Source organism: Bombina bombina, chromosome 1, assembly GCF_027579735.1.
Source record: "Bombina bombina isolate aBomBom1 chromosome 1, aBomBom1.pri, whole genome shotgun sequence".
NCBI lineage: Eukaryota > Metazoa > Chordata > Amphibia > Anura > Bombinatoridae > Bombina > Bombina bombina.
In genome coordinates, this window is record NC_069499.1 from 917,629,001 (window position 1) to 917,656,229 (window position 27,229).

Below are 27,229 nucleotides of genomic sequence, written 5' to 3' on the forward strand. Positions count from 1 at the left end.
TTTTTAAACTAATTACACCTAATCTAATCCCCCTAATAAAATAAAAAAGCCCCCTAAAATAATAAAAATAATAAAAATCCCTACCCTATACTAAATTACAAATAGCCCTTAAAAGGGCCTTTTGCAGGGCATTGCCCCAAAGTAATCAGCTCTTTTACCTGTAAAAAAAAATACAATACCAACATTAAAACCCACCACCCACACACCCAACCCTACTCTAAAACCCACCCAATCCCCCCTTAAAAAAACCTAACACTAACCCCTTGAAGTTCACCCTACCTTGAGACGTCTTCACCCAACCGGGCAGAAGTCTTCATCCAAACCGGGAAGAAGAGGTCCTCCAGACGGGCAGAAGTCTTCATTCAGACGGCATCTTCTATCTTCATCCATCCGGAGCGGAGCAGGTCCATCTTTAAGACATCCGACGCGGAACATCCTCTTCTGTCTTCATCTGACGACTAAATGACGGTACCTTTAAGTGACGTCATCCAAGATGGCATCCCTTCAATTCCGATTGGCTGATAGAATTCTATCAGCCAATCGGAATTAAGGTAGAAAAAATCTTATTGGCTGATGCAATCAGCCAATAGGATTGAAGTTCAATCCTATTGGCTGATCCAATCAGCCAATATTATTGAGCTTGCATTCTATTGGCTGTTCCAATCAGCCAATAGAATGCGAGCTCAATCCTATTGGCTGATTGCATTGGATCAGCCAATAGGATTGAACTTCAATCCTATTGGCTGATTGCATCAGCCAATAAGATTTTTTCTACCTTAATTCCGATTGGCTGATAGAATTCTATCAGCCAATCGGAATCTAAGGGACGACATCTTGGATCACTTAAAGGAACCGTCATTCAGTAAGAAGACTTCATTTGAAGAGGATGCTCTGCGTCGGATGTCTTGAAGATGGACCCGCTCCGCGTCGGATGGATGAAGATGCCGTCTGGATGAAGACTTCTGCCCGTCTGGAGGACCACTTCACCCGGCTTGGATGAAGACTTCTCCCGGATTCGTTGAGGACTTCGGCCCGGTTGGATGAAGACTTCTGCTGCTTCCTTGAGGATGGATGTCCGGTCTTCAGAACAGTAAGTCGATCTTCAGGGGGTTAGTTTTTTTTAGATAGTATTTTATTTGGGGGGTTGGTTGTGTGGGTGGTGAGTTTTACTGTTGGGGGGTTGTTTGTATTTTTTTTTTTTTACAGGTAAAAGAGCTGATTACTTTGGGGCAATGCCCCACAAAAGGCCCTTTTAAGGGCTATTGGTAGTTTATTTTAGGCTAGGGTTTTTTATTTTGGAGGGGCTTTTTTTATTTTGATAGGGCTTTTAGATTAGGTGTAATTAGTTTAAATATCTTGTAATTTGTTTATTGTTTTCTGTAATTTAGTGGGGGTTTTTTGTACTTTAATTTATTTAATTGTTGTTAATTTAGTTAATATATTTAATTATAGCGTAGTGTTAGGTGTTAGTGTAACTTAGTTTAGGTTTTATTTTACAGGTACTTTTGTATTTATTTTAGCTAGGTAGTTATTAAATAGTTATTAACTATTTAATAACTATTCTACCTAGTTAAAATAAATACAAACTTGCCTGTAAAATAAAAATAAACCCTAAGCTAGCTACAATGTAACTATTAGTTATATTGTAGCTAGCTTAAGGTTTATTTTACAGGTAAGTATTTAGTTTTAAATAGGAATTATTTAGGTAATAATATTAATTTTTGTTTAGATTTATTGTAATTATATTTAAGTTAGGGGGTGTTAGGGTTAGACTTAGGTTTAGGGGTTAATACATTTAGTATAGTGGCGACGTTGGGGGCGGCAGATTAGGGGTTAATAAATGTAGGTAGGTGGCGGCGATGTTAGGGATGGCAGATTAGGGATTAATAATATTTAACTAGTGTTTGCGAGGCAGGAGTGCAGCGGTTTAGGGGTTAATATGTTTATTATAGTTGCGGCGATGTCCGGAGCGGCAGATTAGGGGTTAAAATTTTAATTTTAGTGTTTGCGATGCGGGAGGACCTCGGTTTAGGGGTTAATAGGTAGTTTATGGGTGTTCATGTACTTTTTAGCACTTTAGTTATTAGTTTTATGTTACAGCGTTGTACTGCAAAACTCTTAACTACTGACTTTTAAATGTGTTAGGACTCTTGACGGGGTAGGGTGTACCGCTCACTTTTTGGCCTTCCAGGACAAGCTCGTAATAATGGCGCTATGAAAGTCCCAAAGAAAAAGACTTTATGAAGTTTACGTAAGTCGTTTTGCGGTAAGGCCAAAAAAGTGTGCAGTGACCCTAAACCTGCAAGACTCGTAATACCAGCGGGCGTAAAAAAGCAGCATTAGGACCGCTATTTTACCCTAAAGCACAACTCGTAATCTAGCCGATAGGGTTTCATATACCTTTAATAACCAAGAACGTGAGAACACCCAGATTTCTATAAAGTTCATTGACTATACCACCCAATTTTCAGCACTGCACTCAGGGGGCGGCTCCCAGGTGCATACATATAAGTGTGAATAAATTGTATTATATAACATTCATTTTTGGATATTTCTGTTACTGTATATACAAGTAAATGTGTCTTTGCATTACTAAAACTATTTGAGCACCAAATATGGTCTTCAGTAATTAGATAGAAATTTTAACTTTTTTGCAACATTTCATGGATAAATGAAATAACATTTAATACCATCATACTGAATATAATTCACACCATTCCAGTCAGGGAATAAATAATAAAACAACATAAATATTTCACAGAAGCATTTTTAATAGTAAAAACATGTAACTTATTGTGAAAAAAATGTTTGTTCAGAGAGCAGATGAATCAGGTATGTAAAAAAAACCCTAACAGATTCCTGCCCTGCAGTATTGCACATTAGCGGTTTGGCATTGTAAGATCCCCTCAATACACTCAGAGAGGTCAGTTTTTTTACTATCCTATCACTTTGGATACCTGCATTGACCTGTATACTGAGGCACTTCCAACAATGAGAAAAAATGCTGATTTCATTTTAATTTTTTTATAATAAAAATGCTTTTTTTTACAAAACATTAAATAACTTTGGCAAAAGTATCCTCTTTTTTTTTCTTGTGAGAGCCCTATCGTTATAAAAGAGATCCTTCAAAAGTTCTTATCCACTCAGTTGGTGGTAGAAGACTTGTTACTTTCCAAACCACTGGATCAGTGTTATTGTGAAAAAAATTTGGCCAAGTTCTGCATCTTCTGTTATTCAGCAGCATAAATAACTGGTTTGCCATCAACCAGAAATTCTTGTTTTCTTTAAGGCAGTAGGGTTTCCTTGTTCAGTTGTTATCAGGACAAGTCAAAAGAAGACAGCATTGCAGAATTAAAGTATGATCTCACACCACAAAGCAGCGAGTTTGGAAATCTGTTCCTTTCCTTATTATTTGTAGTGTTGTCTTTCTGCTGGCTGTTTGCTCATATAAATAAGTTGCATTAAAAAAGTCAAGAACTATGAGAATAATTACTCTGATATATTAAGACATTTCATTTTGACCACAGTCCTCTGGAATCCAGAAAGTTCCAGCATTTTAAACGGTTTTGGAATCTTCATCCCTTAAACCATTATTGGAGAGAAATCACTAACCCTAGTCTTTCTCTATAGTCCACTTAATCATGGTTTCTGGTGAGCGGTACAGGAAGATCAGTTTGGCATATAACTCTTCCTCCAGTTCCAACTCTCCTCTTTCTCGCACCACATAAATATCCTGACAAAGCTTGAGAATCCGATCCACACACGGGAGCTCCTCAAACATAATAGAGTGAGAGATTTCACTGAAGAACCCTCGCACAAACTTCCCGATGACCAAAACGATGGAGACGTATAGGCCCATAATTCTGTAGAAAAAAAAGGTGGAGCTATATTATAAGAATTAAACAAAAATACTTAGGCACATTGGGGCCGATTTATCAAGGGCCGAATGGCCCCTGATGCCTCTGTTTCCACGTGAGCCTTCAGGCTCGCCGGAAACAGCAGTTCTGAAGCAGCGGTCTTAAGATCGCTGCTTCTCAACTGGTCAGCCGCCTCTGAGGCTGTGGACATCAATCCGCCCGATCCTATACGATCGGGTTGACTAACATCCCCTGCTAGCGGCCGGTTGGCCTCGAATCTGCAGGGGGCGGCATTGCACAAGCAGTTCACCAGAACTGCTTGTGCAATGTTAAATGCCGACAGCATATGCTGTCGGCATTCAGCGATGTCTGGTGGACATGATACGCTACAGCGTATCATGTCTTCCAGACATTTAAAATCGGCCCCATTAACTAGACTGTAATGAACTTACCAGGGTTTTTTTTTGGTGAAGGTGGGTAGTAAAATACATTTTGTTTGCATATAAACCTTTAAAAATTAAAGGGACATAAAAGTTCAAAAACAAAATGCTAGAGCACTTTATTATTGTTGTGTTGCTGGCATAGAAAGTAAGCAGCTCCAGAGTAGCAATGCACATCTGGTGAGCCAATAGACATGTGTGTGTAGCCACCCATTACCAGCTAGCTCCAGATAATGGATTGTTGCTCCTGAGTCTACATAGTTATGATTTTCAACAAAAGATACTAAAAAAACAATGTAAATTTGAGAACAGATGTAAAATTTAAAAGTCTCAAAATTGCATGCTCTAAATGAACCATGAAAGTTTAATTTCTACGTTCATGTCCCTTTAATTTTAGATTTTGAAAAAGAAGTATAAATGCCATGTTTAGAGGTTTGTGCTTCTGTGCCACTCCAGGTGAGGATACAGCAAGTGAGCCAATAAGATGCTGGCATACATATGGATGGGTACAAGCATGAATTTCAGATACAAATTGCAGAAAAAGTAGAAAAAATAAATAAAAAAGCAATGCTCTTTATTAAATGTATAAATACAAATTTTATGGGGAATAACATTTTACATGGAACAGACTCCTCACTCATCTGCTGCTCTCTCATTTTCTTACACTTGCTCGTGGTGGCTTCCAAAACGTATAATCCAAGTACTAACATGAAGCACTTAACACTACAGATATCTACATATCAATTGTTATCCAAACCTACTTACCTCCCATTCGCTGTTCTAAAATGTTTGGTTAGCTCGACTTACTTTACTAAATTCTTTCCTTACTTTGCCCAACTCCAAACCCCAGATTTAGAACTACTTTTTCAAACCTCTAATTCACTGATCGCATTCCAGCTTTCCATAATCTGGGTTTGGTAATCTGGTATGTCTCTAACTAGAGTCATTCTTTTACCGCTTTTACAAAAACAGAAATACTGTCGGAAGCTGTGGGGTAGATGACAGATGGACAGTCTAAGACTTGTGTTTTAGTGATACAAAAGTAGTTAAGATGTTGAATCTAAAACCTCAGAGTAATTGATAAAATGTTCTGCATAAAGCTGAAGGATTTACTGGACAGTGAACTCACCCATATCCTGCGAGGAAGCCAAGGCTGGGCGGGCTGACCTTGTCATTGAAGATAACCATAGGTAAGATATTGCAGTTGTCATTTTCACAGTCTTTCAACTTGATCACCCACCACTCCAGAAAGCTGCTGGTACTGTTTCCCTCTCCAATTCGCTTCCTATGCAGCTGCACTTCCACATCCAGGTAGCTATCTTCCTCATCTAGCAGTAAATAGAAGATGGTAGAAGACCAAAACTTTATGTGAGTCAACTGATTCTCCTTGCATGCCGTTATGTAAGCAAAGTATAACATCTCGCAAAACCTTTTTACTAGGTATAAAAAATTCTTAACAGGTTTTACTTACAAACATAGTTCACTGATTTAACTTAGTAAATATGGACAAACCACTGAGTCTATTCTGAGTCAACATAAGATAAAGCAAAAATAAAATGTATGCTTACCTGATAAATTTATTTATTTATGGACATGGAGAGTCCACGACATCATTCCAATTACTAGTGGGATATTCATCTCCTGGCCAGCAGGAGGAGGCAAAGAGCACTCCAGCAAAGCTGTTAAAGGGACATAAAACCCCAACATTTTCTGTCATGATTCAAAGAGAACATACCATTTTAAACAACTTTCCAATTTACTTCTATTATCAAATTTTCTTTGTTTTCTTGTTATTATTTATTAAAAAGCAGGAAGGTAGGCTCATGAGTGTGCACATGTCTGCAGCACTATATGGCTGCAGTTTTGAAACAATGCTATACATTAACAAGAGCACTAGATGGAAGCACTATTTCCTGTCATGTAGTGCCTCAGGCACGTGCACGCTACATACCTAAGTATCTCTTCCACAAAGAATAACATGAGAATGAAGCAAGTTTGATAATAGAATTAAATTAGAAACTTTTTTTAAAATTGTATTCTCTATCTGAATAATGAAAGAAAAAAAATGTGTTTCATGTCCCTTTAAGTGTAACTGCCTTACCCATAACCGCCAGTCATTTAGCCAAAGGAAATGGAAAAAGAAGAAACACAAGGGTGATAAGGTGCCTGAGGTTTACTCAAAAAAACTGCAAAATTATAATTAAAAAAGAGGGCGGGGTTGTGGAAAAGAAAGAAAGAAATTTATTAGAAAGCATACATTTTGTTTTCTTTCCTATGACATGGAGAGTCCACAACATCATTCCAATTACTAGTGGGAACCAATACCCAAGCTAGAGGACACGGAATGAACAGGGAGGGAGAAAAAAGGCAGGACCACCAAACAGAAGGCACCACTGCTTGAAGAACCTTTCTCCCAAAAGAAGCCTCGGCCGAAGCAAAAGTATCAAATTTGTAGAATTTGGAAAAAGTATGTAGAGAGGACCATGTTGCCGCCTTGCAAATCTGATTCACAGAAGCTTGATTTTTGAAAGCCAAAGAAAAGGAGACAGCCATAGTGGAATGAGCCGTAATTCTCTCAGGAGGCTGCTGTCCAGAAGTCTCATAAGCCAAACAAATCAAACTTCTCAACCAAAGAGACAGAGAAGTAGAAGTGGCCTTCTGACCCTTATGTTTTCCTGCGAAAACAACAAACAGGGCAGAAGATTGGCGAAAATCTTTAGTAGCTTGTAAGTAGAATTTCAGAGTTCCAAGTTATGCAAAAGAAGTTCCTTTTGAGAAGGATTAGGACATAAAGAAGGAATAACAATTCCCTGATTAATGTTTCTATCCGATACCACTTTAGGGAGAAACCCCAATTTAGTACTAAGGACCGCCTTATCAGCATGAAAAATAAGGTACAGGGAATCACACTGCAGAGCTGGCAGCTCAGACACTCTGTGAGCGGAAGAAATGGCAACAAGTAATAAAACCTTTCAGGTTTTATATCAACAACGTGCATCAGCTCAAACGGAGCCTGCTGCAAAACTTTAAGAACTAAATTAAGTCTCCACACGGGAGCAACAGGTTTAAACACAGGCCTGATTCAAAGGCTTTAACATCTGGTAGATCTGCCAGACGTTTGTGCAAAAGGATAGATAACGCAGAAATCTGACCCTTTAGGGTACTGACCGATAAACCCTTATCCAGGCCATCATGAAGAAAAGACAAAATCTGGGGAATCCTCATCCTGCTCCAGGAGAACCACTTAACTTCACACCAATAAAGATATTTATCCCATATCTTATGGTAAGTCTTGCGAGTAACCAGTTTTTGAGCCTGAATCATAGTTTCAATGACCGCTTCAGAAAAACCACGCCTACACAGAACTAGGCATTCAATCTCCAAGCAGTTAGTTTCAGAGAATCTAGGTATCACTGATGCTCTATACTGTTTGATACGAGCAATGACTCGTGGAAGGAGAGCAAATGGAGGAAAGAGATAAGCCAGAGAAAACCTCCAAGGAACCGCTAGAGCATCTATCAGAACGGCCTGAGGACCTCTTGACCTTTAACCGTACGTTGGAACCTTGGCGTTTTGGCGGGATGCCATCAGGTCTAACTCTGGAACCCCCCACTTGAGGGATATCTGAGAGAACACTTCCGGATGTAGTTCTCCACTCATGGAATGTGGATGGAAGATAGAAGAAAATCGAGGGCTTCCGCCCATTGCAGAATGCGAGTCACCTTCTTCATGACTAAGAAACTCTGAGTCCCTCCCTGGTGGTTGATGTAAGCCACTGAGGTGGTTGTTCGATTGGAATCTGATAAACTGGACCAATGACAGTTGAGGCCACACCGATAGGGCATTGAAGATAGCTCTCAACTCCAATATGTTTATGGGAAGAGAGGACTCTTCCCGAGACCACAAGCCCTGAGCCTTTAGAGGACCCCAAACAGCACCCCAGCCTGACAGGCTGGCGTCCGTAGTCACAATTTCCCAGGAAGGTCTCAGAAAACAAGTGCCCTGAGCCAGATGTTCCTGTGACACCCACCACGAGAGAGAGTCTCTTGTTAGAGGGTCCAGATTTATCCTCTGAGATAAATCCAAATGATCTTCGTTCCGTTGACAGAGCATACAAGTTGCAGTGGCTGAAGATGGAACCTAGCAAAAGCAATGATGTCTATGGATGCCACCATCAGACCAATCACCTCCATGCATTGAGCCACAGATGGACGAAAAGCAGACTGGAGAGAAAGGCAGGAAGCAAGAATTTTGTTTTTTCTGACCTCCGTCAGGAAAATCTTCATAGACAGGGAATCTATTATAGTTCCTAGGAAACACACTTTGGTAGATGGAACTAAATAACTTTTTTCCAAATTCACCTTTCACCCGTGGGAACGTAGAAAAGACAACAGCATCTCTGTATGAGATTGGGCTAGTTGAAAAGATGATGCCTGAACCAAGATGTCGGCTACAGCAATTCACTGGGATCTGATAACAGCCAATAGCCCCCTCAGAACCTTTGTGAATATTCTGGGAGCTGTGGCAAGACCAAAAGGAAGTGAAACAAATTGGAAGTGCTTGTCCAGAAAGGCAAACCTTAGATACTGATGGTGTTACCTGTGAATGGGAACATGAAGGTATGCGTCCTTCAGGTCTATGGTAGTCATAAACTGACCTTCCTGTACCAAAGGAAGAATGGAACGAATAGTTTTCAACTTGAAGGACAGACCCCTGAGGAATTTGTTGAGAAACTTGAGGTCTAGAATGGGCCGAAAACTTCCCTCCTTTTTGGGAACCACAAATAGATTTGAATAGAATCTTAGACCCTGTTATCTTAAGAGTGACAGGAACAATAATTCCCAAAGAGTATAGGACTTTTACACAGTTTTAGAAGGCCACCTTCTTTATTTGGTTTGAGGATAGTCTTGGCAGGAGAAATCTGCCACTTGGAAGGCAAGACTTGAATCCCATTCTGTAACCCTGGGATACTATGTCCACCGCCCACGGGTCTGGGTCATAGCGTATCCAGGCTTGATAAAAAAAAGAAAGCCTGCCCCCCACCTGATCCACACTGACTATGGGGCCCATTTATCAGAGCAGGCGGACAGACATCGCTGCAATTCAACCAGATTGAGTACGATCGGGTTGATTGACACCCCCCTGCTGGCGGTCGCCAATCTGGGCGGCGGAGTTGCACCAGCAGTTCACAAGAGCTGCTGGTGCAATGCTGAATACGGAGAGCGTACTGCTCTCCGCATTCAGCGAGGTCTGGTGAACCTGATCCCCACTGTCGGATCAGGTCCGCCAGACCTTTGATAAATATCCCCCTTACAGTCAACAGAAGGCTTCTTGTTTTGTTTTCCCTTATTCCAGGGCTGGTTGGATTTCCAAGTGGATCTGGGTTGATCTGGTTTTGAAGAAGAAGAAGGAGGACTTTTGTCCCTTAAAGTTATGAAAGGAACGAAAATTAGAAGTCTGACGACCTCTAGGTCTATTCTTCTTATCTTGAGGTAGGAAAGATCCCTTTCCATCCATACTCTCTGAAATTATCTTCGCCAGACCAGGTCGAAACTGAGTCTTTCCCTTATAAGGTAAAGCCAAAAGCTTGGCTGTAGAAGAGACATCGGCCTACCAAGATTTTAACAACAGAGCCCTGCAGGCTAGAAACGTGAAGCTAGACATTTTAGCTCCCAGACAAATTATCTGCATATTGGCATCACAGATAAAGGTATTGGCCAATTTGATCCTGTCTTGGATCTCCTCTACTGTAGTTTCCTCTGTAATAAGATCAGACAGTGCATCGCACCAATAAGATCCTGCTCCCATAACCGTAGCAATACTCGCTGCAGGTTGCAACTGTAACCCTTGATGGATGTACATCTTTTTTAAGTAAGCCTCTAGCTTCTTGTCCATTGGGTCCTTAAAAGAGAAACTATCCTCTATAGGAATGGTAGTTCTCTTAGCAAGAGTAGAAATATCTCCTACTTTAGGAACAGTGCGCCATGAGTCACGAATATAGTCAGCAACAGGAAACATCTTCTTAAAAACAGGGGAAGGGGAAAAAGGAACCCCTAGCTTATCCCAGTCCTGAGCAATGATTTCAGACGCCGTCCTTGGGACAGGAAAAACCTCCTCAGAAGATGGGGAATCATAAACTCTATCCAATTTAGAAGACTTCTAAAGTAGCTAAAACCTCCTTCAATAGTAACCGGAGGTGTTCAAGCTTAAATCTAAAATTAACCTCTTCAGTTTCTGAAGATTTTTCTGCTAAAGTGTCAGAGTCTGAGATCTCACCTTCAGAAGCTACTGAAGTATTCTTCTCATCAGACATCTGAGAAAGAGTGGCTAATGCAGACCTAGAGTCAGAAGCCTTACTGTCAGGCAGATGTTTAGATTTTCTCTTACGCTTACCCGATGAAGGGAAAGCTGACAAAGCCGCTGTTACTGCAGAGAAATCTGTGCAGCAAAATCCCCTGGTAAATTAACACCCCCAGGTGGATGAGAGGACACAAAAGGCACAGTATGAGAAACAATTAAGGCTTGGGACGTCTGAGGAGAAAGCTGAGGCATGTCACGCACAGCAGTATCCTGAGAGACAATTTGCTCAGGAGGAAGAATTTTTTCTTTACATTTTTAAATTTTTGATAAACATGAGGAACAAAACTGCATAAGTAGGGCAATCTGGTTGTCTAAACAAAGCAAACATTTATCCATAGTGATAGACTGATCCTGTTCTGCATCCATAGCTTAAATAACAGGTCCACTAGCAATATCCAATAAAGAAATCTTAATATTAAAAACAAAATTTTAATCCTACAGTTAAATATTAAACACTTGTTTTGGATTCAAATATATATATATATATATATATATATATATATATATATATATATTTATATATATATATATATAATTTAGAAAAACTGCCTCAGTTGCCTGAGGCTCCTACCGGCCAGAAAAAACATCCCACTAGTAAGAGCAACTCTCTAGTAGTGAATTCTCTCCTCTGGTAATCCGGTGAGCAAATAAACAGAGCCGATACAAAAGACTTTCAAGCTGAGTCAAAGATGGCTGCACAAAACACTCTCCAACCGCTCCGCTCCATAAAAGCGGTCATCACGTGAGTGGGATAAACAGAAAAAACTGCGTCACAGAAAATTACACATCTCTAAAAAGAGCGAGTGGAAACTTGCAGTTTAAAAAATGGCTAAAATATAAAGACTGTTAATAAACTGTTTAATATAAGCCCCAACAATGAAAAAGATATATATATATAAGCCTCTAAACCTAGAAGCATACTTATATAGTAGGTAACTAATAAAGTAAGTCCTTTACCGTTAAGCTATCAAATGCCCTGGCCAAGTGAACTCCCCATATTTGAGTTTCATACAAATACTCAAGTGCCATGTCCTCCGTATGAATCCTTAATTAATAAGGAGTATTAAGTCCCAAAGAAAGGATCTGACAATGAGGATTAATCTCTTAAGTGCTGCTATCCTTGTGTACCTAGAAGGCAAAGGCACTTACCTTAGATCCAAGTGCAGGACAGATGCTGCTCCTGTGTGGCAGGTACTTCACTCCCTGTCATGGACCTGTAGGAAAAGAAAGAACAGCCAACTCTGGCTTTCTGTAAAGGGGTAGCAAAGTGTTAAAAGTAAAGCAAAGACTACCTTGCCGCCTTTTAACTGCTAAAAGCCACCACTACTCTTACTCAAGAGATTGACGTGGACCCAGCTAGACCCCAGCCCTTGCTTACAGGGAAAAATACACATAAAAGGACAAATTATCTTCAGACACCGACTTTGCACAACCTCCATTGACAGAGGCAAAGAGAATGACTGGGGGTTATGGGTAAGGCAGTTACACTTAACAGCTTTGCTGGGGTGCTCTTTGCCTCCTCCTGCTGGCCAGGAGTTGAATATCCCACTAGTAATTGGAATAATGTCGTGGACTCTCCATGTCATAGGAAAGAAAATACCATTTATAACTTATTGAAGAACAAGTAAAGGCAAAATTAAACTTAGCAGCAGTGTTTGCAACATCATATAACATTGCTATATACATTCTTACAAGCATTGCTTATGACACATGAACATTAATGAGCCTATCTAGCTTTACTCTTTAACAAAGGATACAAAGAAAACAAAGCAAACTTGATAATAGAAGTGTTTTGGAAAGTTATATTTTTTATTTTACCTTTACTGTCTCTTTAAAGGGGCAGTCTACAATTGTATTGGTTAAAAAGATAGGTAATTACTTTATTACGCATTCGCCAGTTTGTATAACCAACACTGTTGTATTAATACACCTTTTTCCTCTATGATTACCTGTATCTAATTACTAGTATTTATTTTCTGTTAATAACAACAATTTTGTTGAAATATTTCATATCAGATATCTTGCTCCTTTGCAAGACACAGAGAATACACATGGCATATGACTGGTGTAATGAATGTTGTCAAATGAGAATAAAACAGAGGATGTATGGTGATTATTTGTTATTATTATATTTCATTATTTTTAACCAAATGCTTATTAATAATTTTGTTAATTTGTTTTTTTAATTATATATTTTTTATTGTTAAAAAAAAGATTATTTATTTTCTACAAAGAATACCATTATTATGTTTATTTTAAAAAAAGAGTCAGTGGCGAGATTATAAATCCATAAAGGCTTAAGTGTATATTATAGTTTTTTTGTTGAAAAACTAAATTAAAATATATGGTGATTACAAAGTATGATGAAGCAACATTTATATGGTGCAATAAAATACAGCAGTCTCTTGGCTGACTTCTAGACAAATGCAACAGACTATAAACTAAGGACAGATTAATATTCATGTGTGTGTAGAAATAGTATGCATATTTGTACCACTTTAAATTACGTATAAATGCACTGTGGGGTGAATGTAATATTAAATAAATAATAAACAAATATTGACAGCGCCAATGACAAGGGTTAGACAATCTGGCCAGACAAGCAGTGTTACAGTCTTTCTACAGAAATGCTTTTTTGGTATAGATTGTAAATAGCCAACTGTCTTCACTCACTGTTTTTAATCCGTTTATGCTGCACTTATTTGTACACACTATTTGTGATATTTTATTATTTTAATAAACAACAATATTTGAAATTACCCTCGTCACTGGGGCTGTCAATATTTGTTTATTGTAAAAGAAAATTGTTGGCAGATAGCAGCCTAAGGCAGGGTTATTGTTGATTGTGCATTGATAAATATTGTTTTTTTAAAGGTAATATTAGAAAGGCACTCTCATTTGTTGATACTTTTCAATATTAAATACATATTATCTCACCTGGTTGTAACTGTTTCACAGGGTTGGCTTCTGGTCCATTGGGTGCACGGATGTATTTGGGGAACAAATGTGGCACCGTGCTGTAACAACAATTATCAGACAAGTATCAGCATATATAGAGGAATAGACTTAAACATTTGTTACATTATTTATTGGCATATTACAACATACATTTATTAAAATGGTTGCTACATTCATTATTTAAAGGTTATTGCACCTTTTGGGGAACAAATGCCCCACTTTAGTGTAAGTAAAATTCTTCTAAAAATAAGAGAGGGGGGGATAATATGGAAGGTTACTTTGTTATCTATGGAGAGCCTTCATATGTGTAAAATCTAAATTCCAATAACAATGTTTATTACTTAAATTAGTTATCAATAAGGATGTGTTCTTTAATGACATGGTGTTATAACATTTTTTTTTAAATTAAGTAACGTGCATGAGATTTTGCTGCTCAGCCTAATGGGACTGCGAACTGTTAAAGATTGTTCTAACAAACTAAAGAGAACCATACATATGTATAAACTCAAGACTAAGGGGCTTATCTATCAAGCTCTGAATGGAGCTTGATGCCCCGTGTTTCTGGCGAGTCTTCAGACTCACCAGAAACAGCACTTATGAAGCAGCAGTCACAAAGACCGCTGCTCCATAACCTGTCCGCCTGCTCTGAGCAGGCGGACAGACATCGCCGCAATTCAACCCGATCTAGTATGATCGGGTTGACTGACATCTCCCTGCTGGCGGCCGAATGGCCGCAAGTCTGCAGGGGGCGGCGTTGCACCAGCAGCTCTTGTGAGCTGCTGGTGCAATGCTGAATACGGAGAGCGTATTGCTCTCCGTATTCAGCGAGGTCTGGCAGACCTGATCCGCACTGTCGGATCAGGTCCGCCAGACTTTGTTAAATAGAGGCCTAAGCCATTTCACACAACAGAGTATTGTGTGGTCAGCACAGTTCCTAACGGAAAAATAACTTTTTAAAACATTATGTTTATTGAAATATCTCACAAAAAAATAGTACATAAAACGTAGTAAATATGGATAAAAAGACAACAAAATTAATTTAAGGCATTTCCTTCTGTAGCATAAGAGGTACAAGAAAATTCAGCAAGGCATACAATTGTATAGTTAAGACTATACCAATCATGTAAAGCAACACTATACAGAAGTATTTCCTCCAATTTTTATGCATCAGGGGGTGGTGAACCTTTACAAAACATTGGGTCCAAATTATAGATAATCGTGAAAAAAAATCATCTAGCAGCAGTCAGTATCAGGAAGCAGTGGGTAGAATTGCATGTGTCAATATTTATTTTTGCGTGCCACCACGGGCAATAGTCACAAGCGTTATTTATTATTATTATTATTATCGGTTATTTGTAGAGCGCCAACAGATTCCGCAGAGCTATAAAAAGCGTTGTTGCCTTTGTTCATTTTCCTTGGTTGACTTGAGAGATACAGAGGGCAACAATAATTTAGATTATCCCAATGGCTATTAAAATAACTTTATTATGTTGAAAGCAAAACATCATAAATTCAATATTATTTTTCTCACTTGGATACTAGTATCATAAATATTAGTTTGTACTGAAATCCTACTGAAATTAATAATATTTTCAATTACAACTCAAATAATGCTTTAAGAGAGATTCCTACATGCCCTCTGATTTGGGAGACAAGGAATTGCTCGAGTGTTTTATCCTTATGAAATATGTTCGCAGGATAGAAACTGTATTGAGATGGTTACACACAACAAAAAAGGCAGAAGTAGACCCAATTGTTCCACAAATCATAGATATAAGGAAAAAAACACCTTTTATAACTAACTACTTACAATTAAGAATATCAAAATGTATGTAATATCAAACAGAATTGATCTATTTTGACTACTGACCATATTTTAAAAAACAACATAATTAAAAGAGGTGTAGTTTTATTCAAAAAAGGACAAAAATTATTGGTAATTAGCTTTTATCTTCTCTTTTGTCAGATATTGTTCTGGCAACTGATTTTCATAAAAAGGGCCTTTAAAATGTTCATGCACATGTAAAAAATGTGATTGTGTAACAAATGGAGCTGCCTTTATTTTTCATTAAACTATAATTAAATATCATAGATCTGTATAATAAGTTCAGACTTTATAAATTAATGATGATGATAATAACCATAACATCAATCATTACAATTTTAAAATGATTATTTGTTGTCCTTGTAGGGGGGTGCTCTAAGCAAAATATTGGAAATACTCTCAGGGTTGTATAGAAAACAGGTAATATCCCACATCTGTAACTAAACATTTTATATTTCTGCACAATACTGACATCCTTAGTAGAAGCAATAATCATATACCCTTAAATAACCAGATGTAAAGCTTTTTGTTCGAACAGCTCATGTATAATACTGAATACATGTGCGTTCAATTATTGCTCTTTTTATTGAATATTTTGCCTTTAAAGGGTTAAATGATTGCAACAGATCTTAATAATTATTACTTGGAAATAAATATATATATATAAATATATATACATTACATACATAATATACATACACACACACACACATATATATATATATATATACATACACACACATATGTATATACATAGAGCTGCAGAATCTGTTGGCGCTCTTTTAAATAACTGAATAATAATAAAATACATAGTCAAACACACACACACACACACACACATATATATATATATATATATATATATATATATATATATATAAAAATATATATATATATATATATATATATATAAAAAAAATGAAGTACAGGTAGCCCTCAGTTTACGCCGGGGTTAGGTTCCAGAAGGAATTGTTGTAAATCAAAACCGTTGTAAATTGAAACCCAGTTTATAATGTAAGTCAATTGGAAGTGAGGGAGATAGGTTCCAGGCCCCTCTCAGAATTGTCATAAGTAACACCTAATACATTATTTTTAAAGCTGTGAAATGAAGACTTTAAATGCTAAACAGCATTATAAACCTAATAAAATAATCACACAACACAGAATATATTATTAAACTAAGTTAAATGAACAAAAAACATTTGCTAAACAGCATTATAAACCTAATAAAATAATCATACAACACAGACTTCACTTGCATTTTTCTGCAAACAGTTCTTTCTATGCATTCCAATCTGGACTGATTTATAGACAGGAAGTTCTTGTTCCTTTGAAATCTGCTCGATAGCTCAGGTCTGGTTAAACTGATTAATTTCAGCTTGCTTGGCTTTTCTGCAACACAAGCGGACAGCTCCACAATGGCAGTCACATGACTGGAAAAAAAGGTTGTTATTCTGAAACGGTGTAAATTGAACCGTTGTAAAACGAGGGCCACCTGTATAGAACTTCCGATAACACGTTCTAAGACTAATATGTCTCTCTTGCTCAGGGTGCACTCCAGTATAACAAAAAATTAGAAGGCACTCACCGGGTCTTGATACTGTCATTTTTTTATTCCAATGTGACATTTCGGGTTGCCCCCGTCCTTAAAGGGATACTAAACACAATTTTTTCTTTCTTTCATGATTCAGATAGAGCATGAGATTTTAAGCACCTTTCTAATTTACTCCTATTATCAATTTTTCTTTGTTCTCGTGTTATCTTGATTTGAAAAAGCAGTACTGTAAGCTTTAGAGCCGGAACATTTTTTGTTCAGCACCAGGGTAGCACTTGCTGATTTGTGACTAAATGTAGCAAACCAATCAGTAAGCGCTACCCAGGTGCTGAACTAAAAATGGGCCGGCTCCTAATCTTTCATTACTGCTTTTTCAAATCAAGATAACATGAGAACAAAGAAAAATTGATAATAGGAGTAAATTAGAAAGTTGCTTAAAGGGACAGTCAACACCAGAATTCTTGTTGTTTTAAAAGATAGATAATCACTTAATTACCAATTCCCCAGTTTTGCATAACCAACACAGTTATAATTATACACGTTTTACCTCTGTAGTTACCTTGTATCTAAGCCTCAGCAGACTGTCCCCTTATTTCAGTTCTTTTGAGAGACTTGCATTTTAGCCAATCAGAGCTGTCTCCATGGTAAATTCACATGCATGAGCTCAATGTTATCTATATGAAACACGTGAACTAATGCCCTCTAGTGGTGAAAAACGATCAAAATGCATTTAGATTAGAGGCGGCCTTCAAGGTCTAAGAAATTAGCATATGAACCTCCTAGGTTTAGCTTTCAACTAAGAATACCAAGAGAACAAAGCAAAATTGGTGATAAAAGTAAATTGGAAAGTTGTTAAAAATGACATGCCCTATTTGAAACATGAATATTAGGTGCAAAGAAGGAGCTCTGATAGAAGGGAAAGTTATAATGAAGGCGCTGTAAAAAGCGCTGTGTACAAAGTGACGAATTCCAGGCAGCAAGGTAAAAAGTAAAGATCAACTTTTATTCCAAAAGGTTAAAAAGGACAAAACCAGGATGTCCTGTACAGAGCCAGCAATAGCTCTAACAACCAGGCAAGTGAGCAGATCCCCACGCAGACATGTTTCGTGCACCAGGTGCACTTGTTCACTGCTTACCTGGGGATCAGCTCATCCGCCCCTTTAAGGCTGAGCTAGATCATGACATCACAATGATAAAGTACCTGATTGGATACCTATATCCACAACATAAGCAAACAAGTTTTTCAACAACTTCAAACATTTTCAAAAAGTATATATTGACAATGGATAAATCCTATGATAAATTGCATATGAATGGTCTTCCTATTTTGCTAAGGAAAATATTTAGAGCTTAATAAAATCATAGGATTTCCACATAGTGTAAGCTATTCACAAATGAGACATATAGAGAGCGCAATTAATTATATAATTACTTATATAGGATAACAGGATAGATTAAAGGATAGATTAAAGTAAATGCAGTATATAAATGCAGTTTCTTAATGACAGTACAATTTATGATATTTAAGTTAACATTAATAAGCAAACACTACTCTCAAAGGCCTAGGCTAATGTTATATACTCAAGTAAACACATCCAGATCACGTCTGATGTTTAGCCCCTCTGGTTCGCTAGTTTGTAATCTAAACATCCAAAAAATCTCCTTCTTGTTTAGCATTCTGTGCCTAATATAACTGTCTGAATGGACGCTTCTTACTAATCTATAAAGTTTTCTAAGGACAAATTAACACTGTGCATGCTGCATGAATAAGTAATTGTCACAACAGGACATTTTCATTATCTGCACAGTCTTTCTGAGATTGAGATTAACAGATATAACCTTTTTAGGAAATCCAGCATTTACATCTTTGTGCTTAATGCAGCTGTCTGAACAGACGGTTTTCACTAATCTGGTTAAATAACATTGTGATTGCTGTGCCAGAATATGATTGTTTCTATGGACATTCTTCAACAACTTGTATAAGTCTTTTAGAACCAATAACACGGTGTTTGTTGTGTTAGATACAAATGTTTGAACGGATATAAAAAATACTTTTTTTCCTAATTTGCACAGTCCACCAAGAATAATCAATACTACACATGTTGGGTTAAAGTGTAACAGTCTCTATGTATGCTCTTCAGTACAGTGCATAGTTTTCTAAACATAATTAATGTTTTGCCTATAGTGATTAATATAATCATCAGTCTGTGTAGTTATTCATGGAGGTATGTTTTATGTCTTATTTCTTGTGAATAGTGCTGATATTTGTGTATGTGCCCAATTTTAAAGGGATAAAGAAATATTATATACAATTTAGCAGAGATTACATTTCTGAGGTTTTGCTCTTATATACTGAAATATTATCTTCAGTAGGCAATTTGCCACTTTTTAATAACTTCTAAGAGCTATTAATGTTTCCTGCTATATGTGCATAATCTTTGTGAATAACTATAAATATCTTCAATATTGTTCATAATATACTATACTATTATAAATTGAGGTTTGAGACAATTACATCACTGTACATAAATTAAAATGGAAGAAGCATATGTATTAAGTGAATTTAAAGAGGACACAGCTGAAAACTCTAATGAAATCATACATACATTGGACAGTTTATTTTTTGACATGGACGCACTTAGAAGGAAGGATATTAAGTTAGATCTGGACATTAAATCGTTTATATTATATAAACAAGACAAGCGCATACCCAAGGGGTTTGCGCATTAGGAAATTTCCTTCATTTATTGTGACGGACTTGGATTTTATAGAAAAATGAAATTCAATTCTGTACACTTGTTCCTTTGCACTAATAGAGTTATTATTAATCTATAAAAAGAAACAAAGAACAGCACTTATGATGGAGATTAAAGATACCCAGATCTTACTGAAAAAACATCAACATGATCCTGACTTCAAGAAATATGATAAGCAGTTTGAAATCAAAATGAATACATTTAAAAGGGAATTGTGGCAATTTAAGTCAAGAAAGATGACTAGAGATAAAAGAGACTATGATTCCAACCAGGTCTATAGATGGACCCAAGAGGACAACTCTAGAAAAGGATATAAAAGAAATATAAAGAACAAAAACAAGCAAAGTAATTGGAAGGGAAACAAAAAGGGTAAAAGTGTAACATTTTCAGACACCGAATATGAGTGTGACTCATCAGACGGTGATAGCCCTGGGGCAGGTGAAACTGCAGCAGTTTTTCAAGGGAATGATGCAGTATATTACAGTGAAAACTCTACCTCACAGTCAAAAAACGGGCAGGTCTTGGCCACGCAAGAAGTAAGAAAAAAAACGCACAGAGGATGTCGTGGAGGTCGTAGAAGAACTAAGGGACTCCCAGAAGAATCAGAGAACATACAAAACCAGATCACAAAAGGGAACGAAGAAATATGCTTAAGGGATAAGAATGTTGTTAATCTGTCCTCTGTACCCCTGACTTCTGCACAGTTAGACCTACTCTCTAAAGGCCTCAATTTTGTGCCTTCCCATCACTTTAATTTCTTTGAGACCATCTTAGATATAAATAGATTTGCAAGAAAAATAACTTTGAAAAAACATTTTTTCAGGAAGGATGAGGAGGCACAAAATGAACTTGATATTAGTATGGGAAGAGTAGTAGTAACTGATGATGCTGCATCTATGTCTGATCTTAACTTCTCAGAACTGAACACATTGAGGGATTTAGGCCAATTACTAAACGAGGGAGAGGAAACTAAGAGTGAATGACTTCAAGAAAGTAATGTCTCTATAAAACACATTAAGAATAAAAGTACCTTCTATCCATTCAAAACACGATCAAAAGTAATTGACATTTTTCAAAAAACAGTGGAATTTAAATTACGCAATCTAGAGAAGTCAGTGACAGAAACAAATAATAAAAAGAAACACACGAATTTGACATATAAAGAAAAAATGGCTCTAAGAGAATTGTCTGAGAATGAGGATATCATAATCAGACAGTCTGACAAGGGCGGTAATGTAGTCGTTCTGAATAGAACTGACTATATTACAGAGGCTAAGAGACAGCTTGACCAAAGAGATGTATATATTAAACTCTAAGAAAATCCTACCAATAAATTTCAAAAAGAGATTGCAGATATTGTCATTTATGCCCGTAAGAACAACATAATTACACAATCTGTTGAGGAAAAACTGATAGTGTCACATCCGGTGACACCAATTTTTCATCAGTTGCCCAAGCTTCACAAGGATCCCCTGTCCCCGCCTGGAAGACCAATTATAGCGGGTATAGGGTCTCTAAATGAAGCACTCTCTGAACTTGTTGACACATTTTTGCAGCCGTTGGTATGTCAGTTGCCTAGCTACATACAAGACACTACATCTTTCATAAATAAAATTTCCAAAGTTGAATGGAAAACTAACTATAGACTTATGGTCGTAGATGTTACCTCACTATATACATCTATAGAGCATTCTAAAAGGCCTTAAAGCTATAGAATTCTTTATTAATTCCATGTGTGACTTTGAAGAAGCCACCAAGACATTTTTGATGAGAGCAATTGAATATCTGCTAACACACAACTATTTTATGTTTCAAACAGAGTACTATCTCCAGAGGCGTGGGACAGCGATGGGGGCAAAATTTGCCCCATCCTATGCCAATCTATTTATGGGCTGGTGGGAGCTGTCCCACGTCTTTGGAGATAGTAACCCATTTAAAGAAGAGATAATCCAATATCATCGGTATATAGATGATCTGTTCTTCATCCTGGAATGTGACGCTACTAGGGCAGATCTTTTCTGTCAATACCTAAATTGTAACCAGCAAGGCATTGAATTTACTGGCACACACAGTCAAAGTAGTGTGGATTTTTTAGATCTCACTGTCCAGGGTGGAGAAATTGGGTCTCTTATACAAACCAAGATGTATAGGAAGGAAACTGCGGGGAACACCCTACTACAATTTGAATCCTGTCACCCACGTCATGTCTTAAGGGGGATACCGAAAGGAGAATACATCCGCATTAAGAGGAACTGTTCTAAAGAAAGTGAATATCAGCGCCAGGCTAGTGAGGCTACAAATAGATTTAAACAGCGAGGGTATCGAGATGGTATTCTCCTAACAGCAAAAGAAGAGAACAGTTACTTCAATATAAGCCTAGGAGACACAGAGGTGATGAGGATGATATGAGTAAGATCAAGTTTATCACTACTTATAGTGTAGAATACACTGAAGTATGTAATATAATTAAGGAATCTCTTCCTATTTTGTACTCTGATCCAATTATCAAAGACATTTTAGACTCTGGATGTGAATTTATTCCTAAGAGAGCTAAAACTTTGGCCAACTATTTGTCGCCCTCAGATATAAAACCCACAAAAAATAATTGTTGGTTGAAACAGAAGAAAGGGTGCTTCAAATGTCGCCGTCCCATATGTAAGACGTGTGGTTTTATACGTGAGGGCGATAAATTTTTATCTAGTACAACTAAGGTGAAATATGACATTAGATTTTTTATCAATTGTGCCACAACACATGTCGTCTATCTCCTTACTTGTGATCTTTGTAAAATTCAATACACAGGGAAGACCAAAAGATCCCTAAAAGATAGGTTTTTGCAACATCTTAGGTCTATTGAGGATGAAGATAGCGACACACCTGTGTCATGACATTTCAAAACAAAACATAATTCAGATGTTTCTTCTCTCAAAATACAGGCAATTGATCATGTCACTAAATGGAAGAGAGGAGGCAATAGAGAAACACTGCTAAACAAGAAGGAGATTTTTTGGATGTTTAGATTACAAACTAGCGAACCAGAGGGGATAAACATCAGACGTGATCTGGATGTGTTTACTTGAGTATATAACATTAGCCGAGGCCTTTGAGAGTAGTGTTTGCTTATTAATGTTAACTTAAATATCATAAATTGTACTGTCATTAAGAAACTGCATTTATATACTGAATTTACTTTAATCTATCCTGTTTTTCTCTCATAAGTAATTATATAATTAATTGCGCTCTCTATATGTCTCATTTGTGAATAGCTTACACTATGTGGAAATCCTATGATTTTATTAAGCTCTAAATATTTTCCTTAGCAAAATAGGAAGACCATTCATATGCAATTTATCATAGGATTTATCCATTGTCAATATATACTTTTTGAAAATGTTTGAAGTTGTTGAAAAACTTGTTTGCTTATGTTGTGGATATAGGTATCCAATCAGGTACTTTATCATTGTGATGTCATGATCTAGCTCAGCCTTAAAGGGGCGGATGAGCTGATCCCCAGGTAAGCAGTGAACAAGTGCACCTGGTGCACGAAACATGTCTGCGTGGGGATCTGCTCACTTGCCTGGTTGTTAGAGCTATTGCTGGCTCTGTACAGGACATCCTGGTTTTGTCCTTTTTAACCTTTTGGAATAAAAGTTGATCTTTACTTTTTACCTTGCTGCCTGGAATTCGTCACTTTGTACACAGCGCTTTTTACAGCGCCTTCATTATAACTTTCCCTTCTATCAGAGCGCCTTCTTTGCACCTAATATTCTATTTCTATTTTTGGCGTGTGTGGCTGACACGCCTGAAGAGACTGCCTACCTGATTGGATAACTTCAACAGGGGTGTGTCCCCCGCCCACTCTCCACTGTGCCGGGCTCCGTTCACTTCACAGGACCGCGGGAGGAGCGCAGACAGCACAGTGAAATGCTTATGTTTTAACTATTTGAAACATGAAAGCTTTTTTTGGACTTGACTGTCCCTTTAAAATTGCATGCTCTATCTGAATCATGAAAGAAAAAATTTGGGGTTAGTATCCCTTTAAACAGAAAAATATTGTTGGTATTGCTGTTGGTATAGAGAGTATGCAGGTATCACCGTTGAGCATTGCTTTTACCTAGAAGTTTTATTACATCTAATGTCGGTATCTTCTCTACATTGTATTTTGTACACTATTTCTTGTATATGCATTTATATACTCATCTCCAGTTTATCTTTCTAATTATGAACCTTTGTGATGATATGATGTTTTTTCAGCTATTATGTCAATATGTTGATGTAAAGTATATCAGACTAATCACCCCTGATCAGCGGATGTTTATACAGGGTTATTTTGACCTGGGGTTATTGCTCATCATGTTATGCAATTTTGTACTTTTGTATTTTCATTTCCCAAACTTGTCTTTTCTGCTATCACTTGTATGTATTTATATGCATTTTTGTATTTTGGGATTATATTGATCAAATCTCTTTGATGCTAGCGTTATACATAGTTGATTTGCTAGTCCTTATACATATCCTAAATTATGTATGTTGCATACTACAGTATGCATATACAGGTAGCCCTCAGTTTACGCCGGGGTTAGGTTCTAGAAGGAATGGTTGTAAATCGAAACCGTTGTAAATTGAAACCCAGTTTATAATGTAAGTCAATGGGAAGTGAGGGAGTTAGGTTCCAAACCCCTCTCAAAATTGTCATAAATAACACCTAATACATTATTTTTAAAGCTTTGAAATGAAGACTTTAAATGCTAAACAGCATTATAAACCTAATAAAATAATCACACAACACAGAATATATAATTAAACTAAGTTAAATGAACAAAAAATTTTGCTAAACAGCATTATAAACCTAATAAAATAATCACACAACACAGACTTCACTTGCATTTTTCTGCAAACAGTTCTTTCTATGCATTCCAATCTGGACTGATTTATAGACAGGAAGATCTTGTTCCTTTGAAATCTGCTCGATAGCTCAGGTCTGGTTAAACTGATTAATTTCAGCTTACTTGGCTTTGCTGCAACACAAGCGGACAGCTCCACCAACTGGCTATTTTAATAAATGCACTGCTTCTCAATGCTTTTCAATAGCAGTCGCATGACTGGAAAAAAAGGTTGTTATTCTGAAACGGTGTAAATTGAACCGTTGTAAAACGAGGGCCACCTGTATATATATATATATAAGAGTTGCCATCTTATCGGTATACATGTTCATGTGTTACACTCATATACATTTTGAAACACAGTTTATATATTTTTGATTACATAATATACTCCATACGAGATATATCATAGTTGTAGTGTTTCCATGATTATGAGATTTAACACAAGTGTATATACGCACTCCTCAATTACATACATGTGTGAAGTTCTACTGTATGGTTCTATTTCCACATGTATGATTAATACACTAACAATTGGGGTGAGAAGTAACCAATATGTTATTATTTTTTCAGCCAAGTAATTAAAGGGTTAAGAAAGGGTGTGTTGAGCTCCTCCAATGAGAGGTGATTACTTGTTTTAAGTAGCGTGCACATGCTGCATGATTTTAGTTTATGACTACGGTCTGAGGACCGAAACCGGTCAAACTTTGTTTCACCATTTTTTAACCTTTGGAGTCCTGCTGTTTGTTCATGGATTACCTTTCAATAAAGTACCTTTTTAATTTGACCTAAGTGTCACAACCACAAAGTTATTTGCAAGAGGGTTTTTGGAACATTTTATTTTTTATTTTTCCCTGTGGAGTTCTGGGACTCCATCTCATTGCACTACGTTCCTGTACACCCCAAGGGAGCTGACATAGGAGCCTTCGATACCGGACGTTAGAGGGAGGAGCTTAGGGGCCGGATAGCGTGTGTGTGCAGCTAGGAGGATCGGTGAGGACGCCGGGACGGCGAGCTGAAGCAGCTCTCTGGCAACACGCTGGACGATCACGCCTAAGTGTGAGTGTTGCTAGAATTGATAGCTGTGTAAAGACATCGTTGGCTTGACGGTTGTGTGTGTATAACATCTCCTAAGAAGATACCTTATACGAGGTACACACTTAATTGCTGCCTGGTCAGCATAGTCTGTGTGTTTTTCCTCTGCTAACTCTGTTCTCATCTCTGATGTATAATTGGTTTTCACACACATACCGAAAGGTGGGATACCTCACGACAGCTTTGTATTAGTATATACCATACAGCTTTGACAAGGGACTGTTCAACTACCAATCACATGTATAGCGTTTTTTTGGGCAGGTAATCAAACCCCACTCGCTTTCTACTATAATTTGTGATTACTGGTTTAACCCACAGCTGTATGTATATGATTGCTACTGGTACATACTACTGCTCACACACATGCTACAAGTTGCATAGTTAACAGCCCCCACAATAGCTCCTCTGCCGCCTACCATAACCCACTACTCTATTTATTGTGCAGTCTCTGGTATATTTTTGTTCCAAGCGTTTCATCCCTTTAAACAAGCAAGACCCGGTGAGTGCCTTCTAATTTTTTGGACTATAAAGTCTACCTCAGAGGTTGGGTGATGAAAGAGAAGAAACTCTACTGGGTATTCTCATTACACAAATGTTGGATTTTTCTTCAAGACAAAAGGTTTAGCTACTAATTTTTTGGACGTTAAGGTTTTTGCCATTTCATTACTTCTTCAGGGGAAGGCTATTTTATTTATTTATTTATTTATTCTGGCTATAAAACAGCAGCCCAGTCTTTAAAGGGACAGTAAAGTCAAAATTAAATTTTCATGATTCAAATAGAGCACACAATTTTAACCTTTTTAAATTTGCTTTAATTATCAAATTTGTTTACATTCCTTGGTATCCTTTGTTGAAGGAACAGAAATGAATTACTTTGAGCTACCTGAACACATCAGGTGAGCCATTGACAAGAGGCATATATATATATATATATATATATATATATATATATATATATACAGCCACCAATCCCGAGCTAGTACCTAGTAGTAAATTCCTTCTCCTCAGTCTACCTTGGTATGCCTTTAGAGAATTTAACAAATTAAACAGCATAAGTAAATTGTAAAGTTGTATAAAATTGCAACAGCATCTTCCCTTTTCAATGAATCTTAAATTATCTTTGATATTATTAACATTTTGTCATTAGTGGGAGCTTTTACTTGGCAATCCTTTTCTAATTTTCTACTTGTATGAAGCAGTTTTAAGGAGTATACTGCCCTTTCACCAGAAAGGGACACTGAACCCAAGTTTTTTCTTTCATGATTCAGATAGAGCATGCAATTTTAAGCAATTTTCTAATTTACTCCTAGGGGGTCTATTTATCAAAGCGTTAATCTCAGTGCATTCGCCGGCGTCAATACGCTCGCCAGACATCGCTGCCGCAGATCTGAATACGACCCCCTTATTTATCAAAAAAGCTGTCAAAAACACGCGCGTCAAGTACGGTGCGAAGAGCATCTGACTGTTGTTAGCTAACAGTCATCAATGACGCGGTTATTC

General features: G+C 37.3%; 1 protein-coding gene across 3 annotated transcripts in view; it reads right to left on the minus strand.

The window, feature by feature from the left end:
- Window positions 1-2,751: 2,751 nt before the first annotated feature.
- Window positions 2,752-27,229, minus strand: part of PIEZO1 (piezo type mechanosensitive ion channel component 1) — a 627,492-nt gene continuing 603,014 nt past the window's right edge. For all 3 annotated transcript variants that reach the window (XM_053706596.1, XM_053705806.1, XM_053707404.1), the window contains 3 exons: window positions 13,595-13,674; window positions 5,427-5,625; window positions 2,752-3,863 (listed from right to left, as the gene is read on the minus strand). In XM_053706596.1, the coding sequence (XP_053562571.1) occupies window positions 3,614-3,863; window positions 5,427-5,625; window positions 13,595-13,674 (529 nt within the window). In that variant the 3' untranslated portion in view covers window positions 2,752-3,613. The remainder of the gene's footprint in view (window positions 3,864-5,426; window positions 5,626-13,594; window positions 13,675-27,229) is intronic.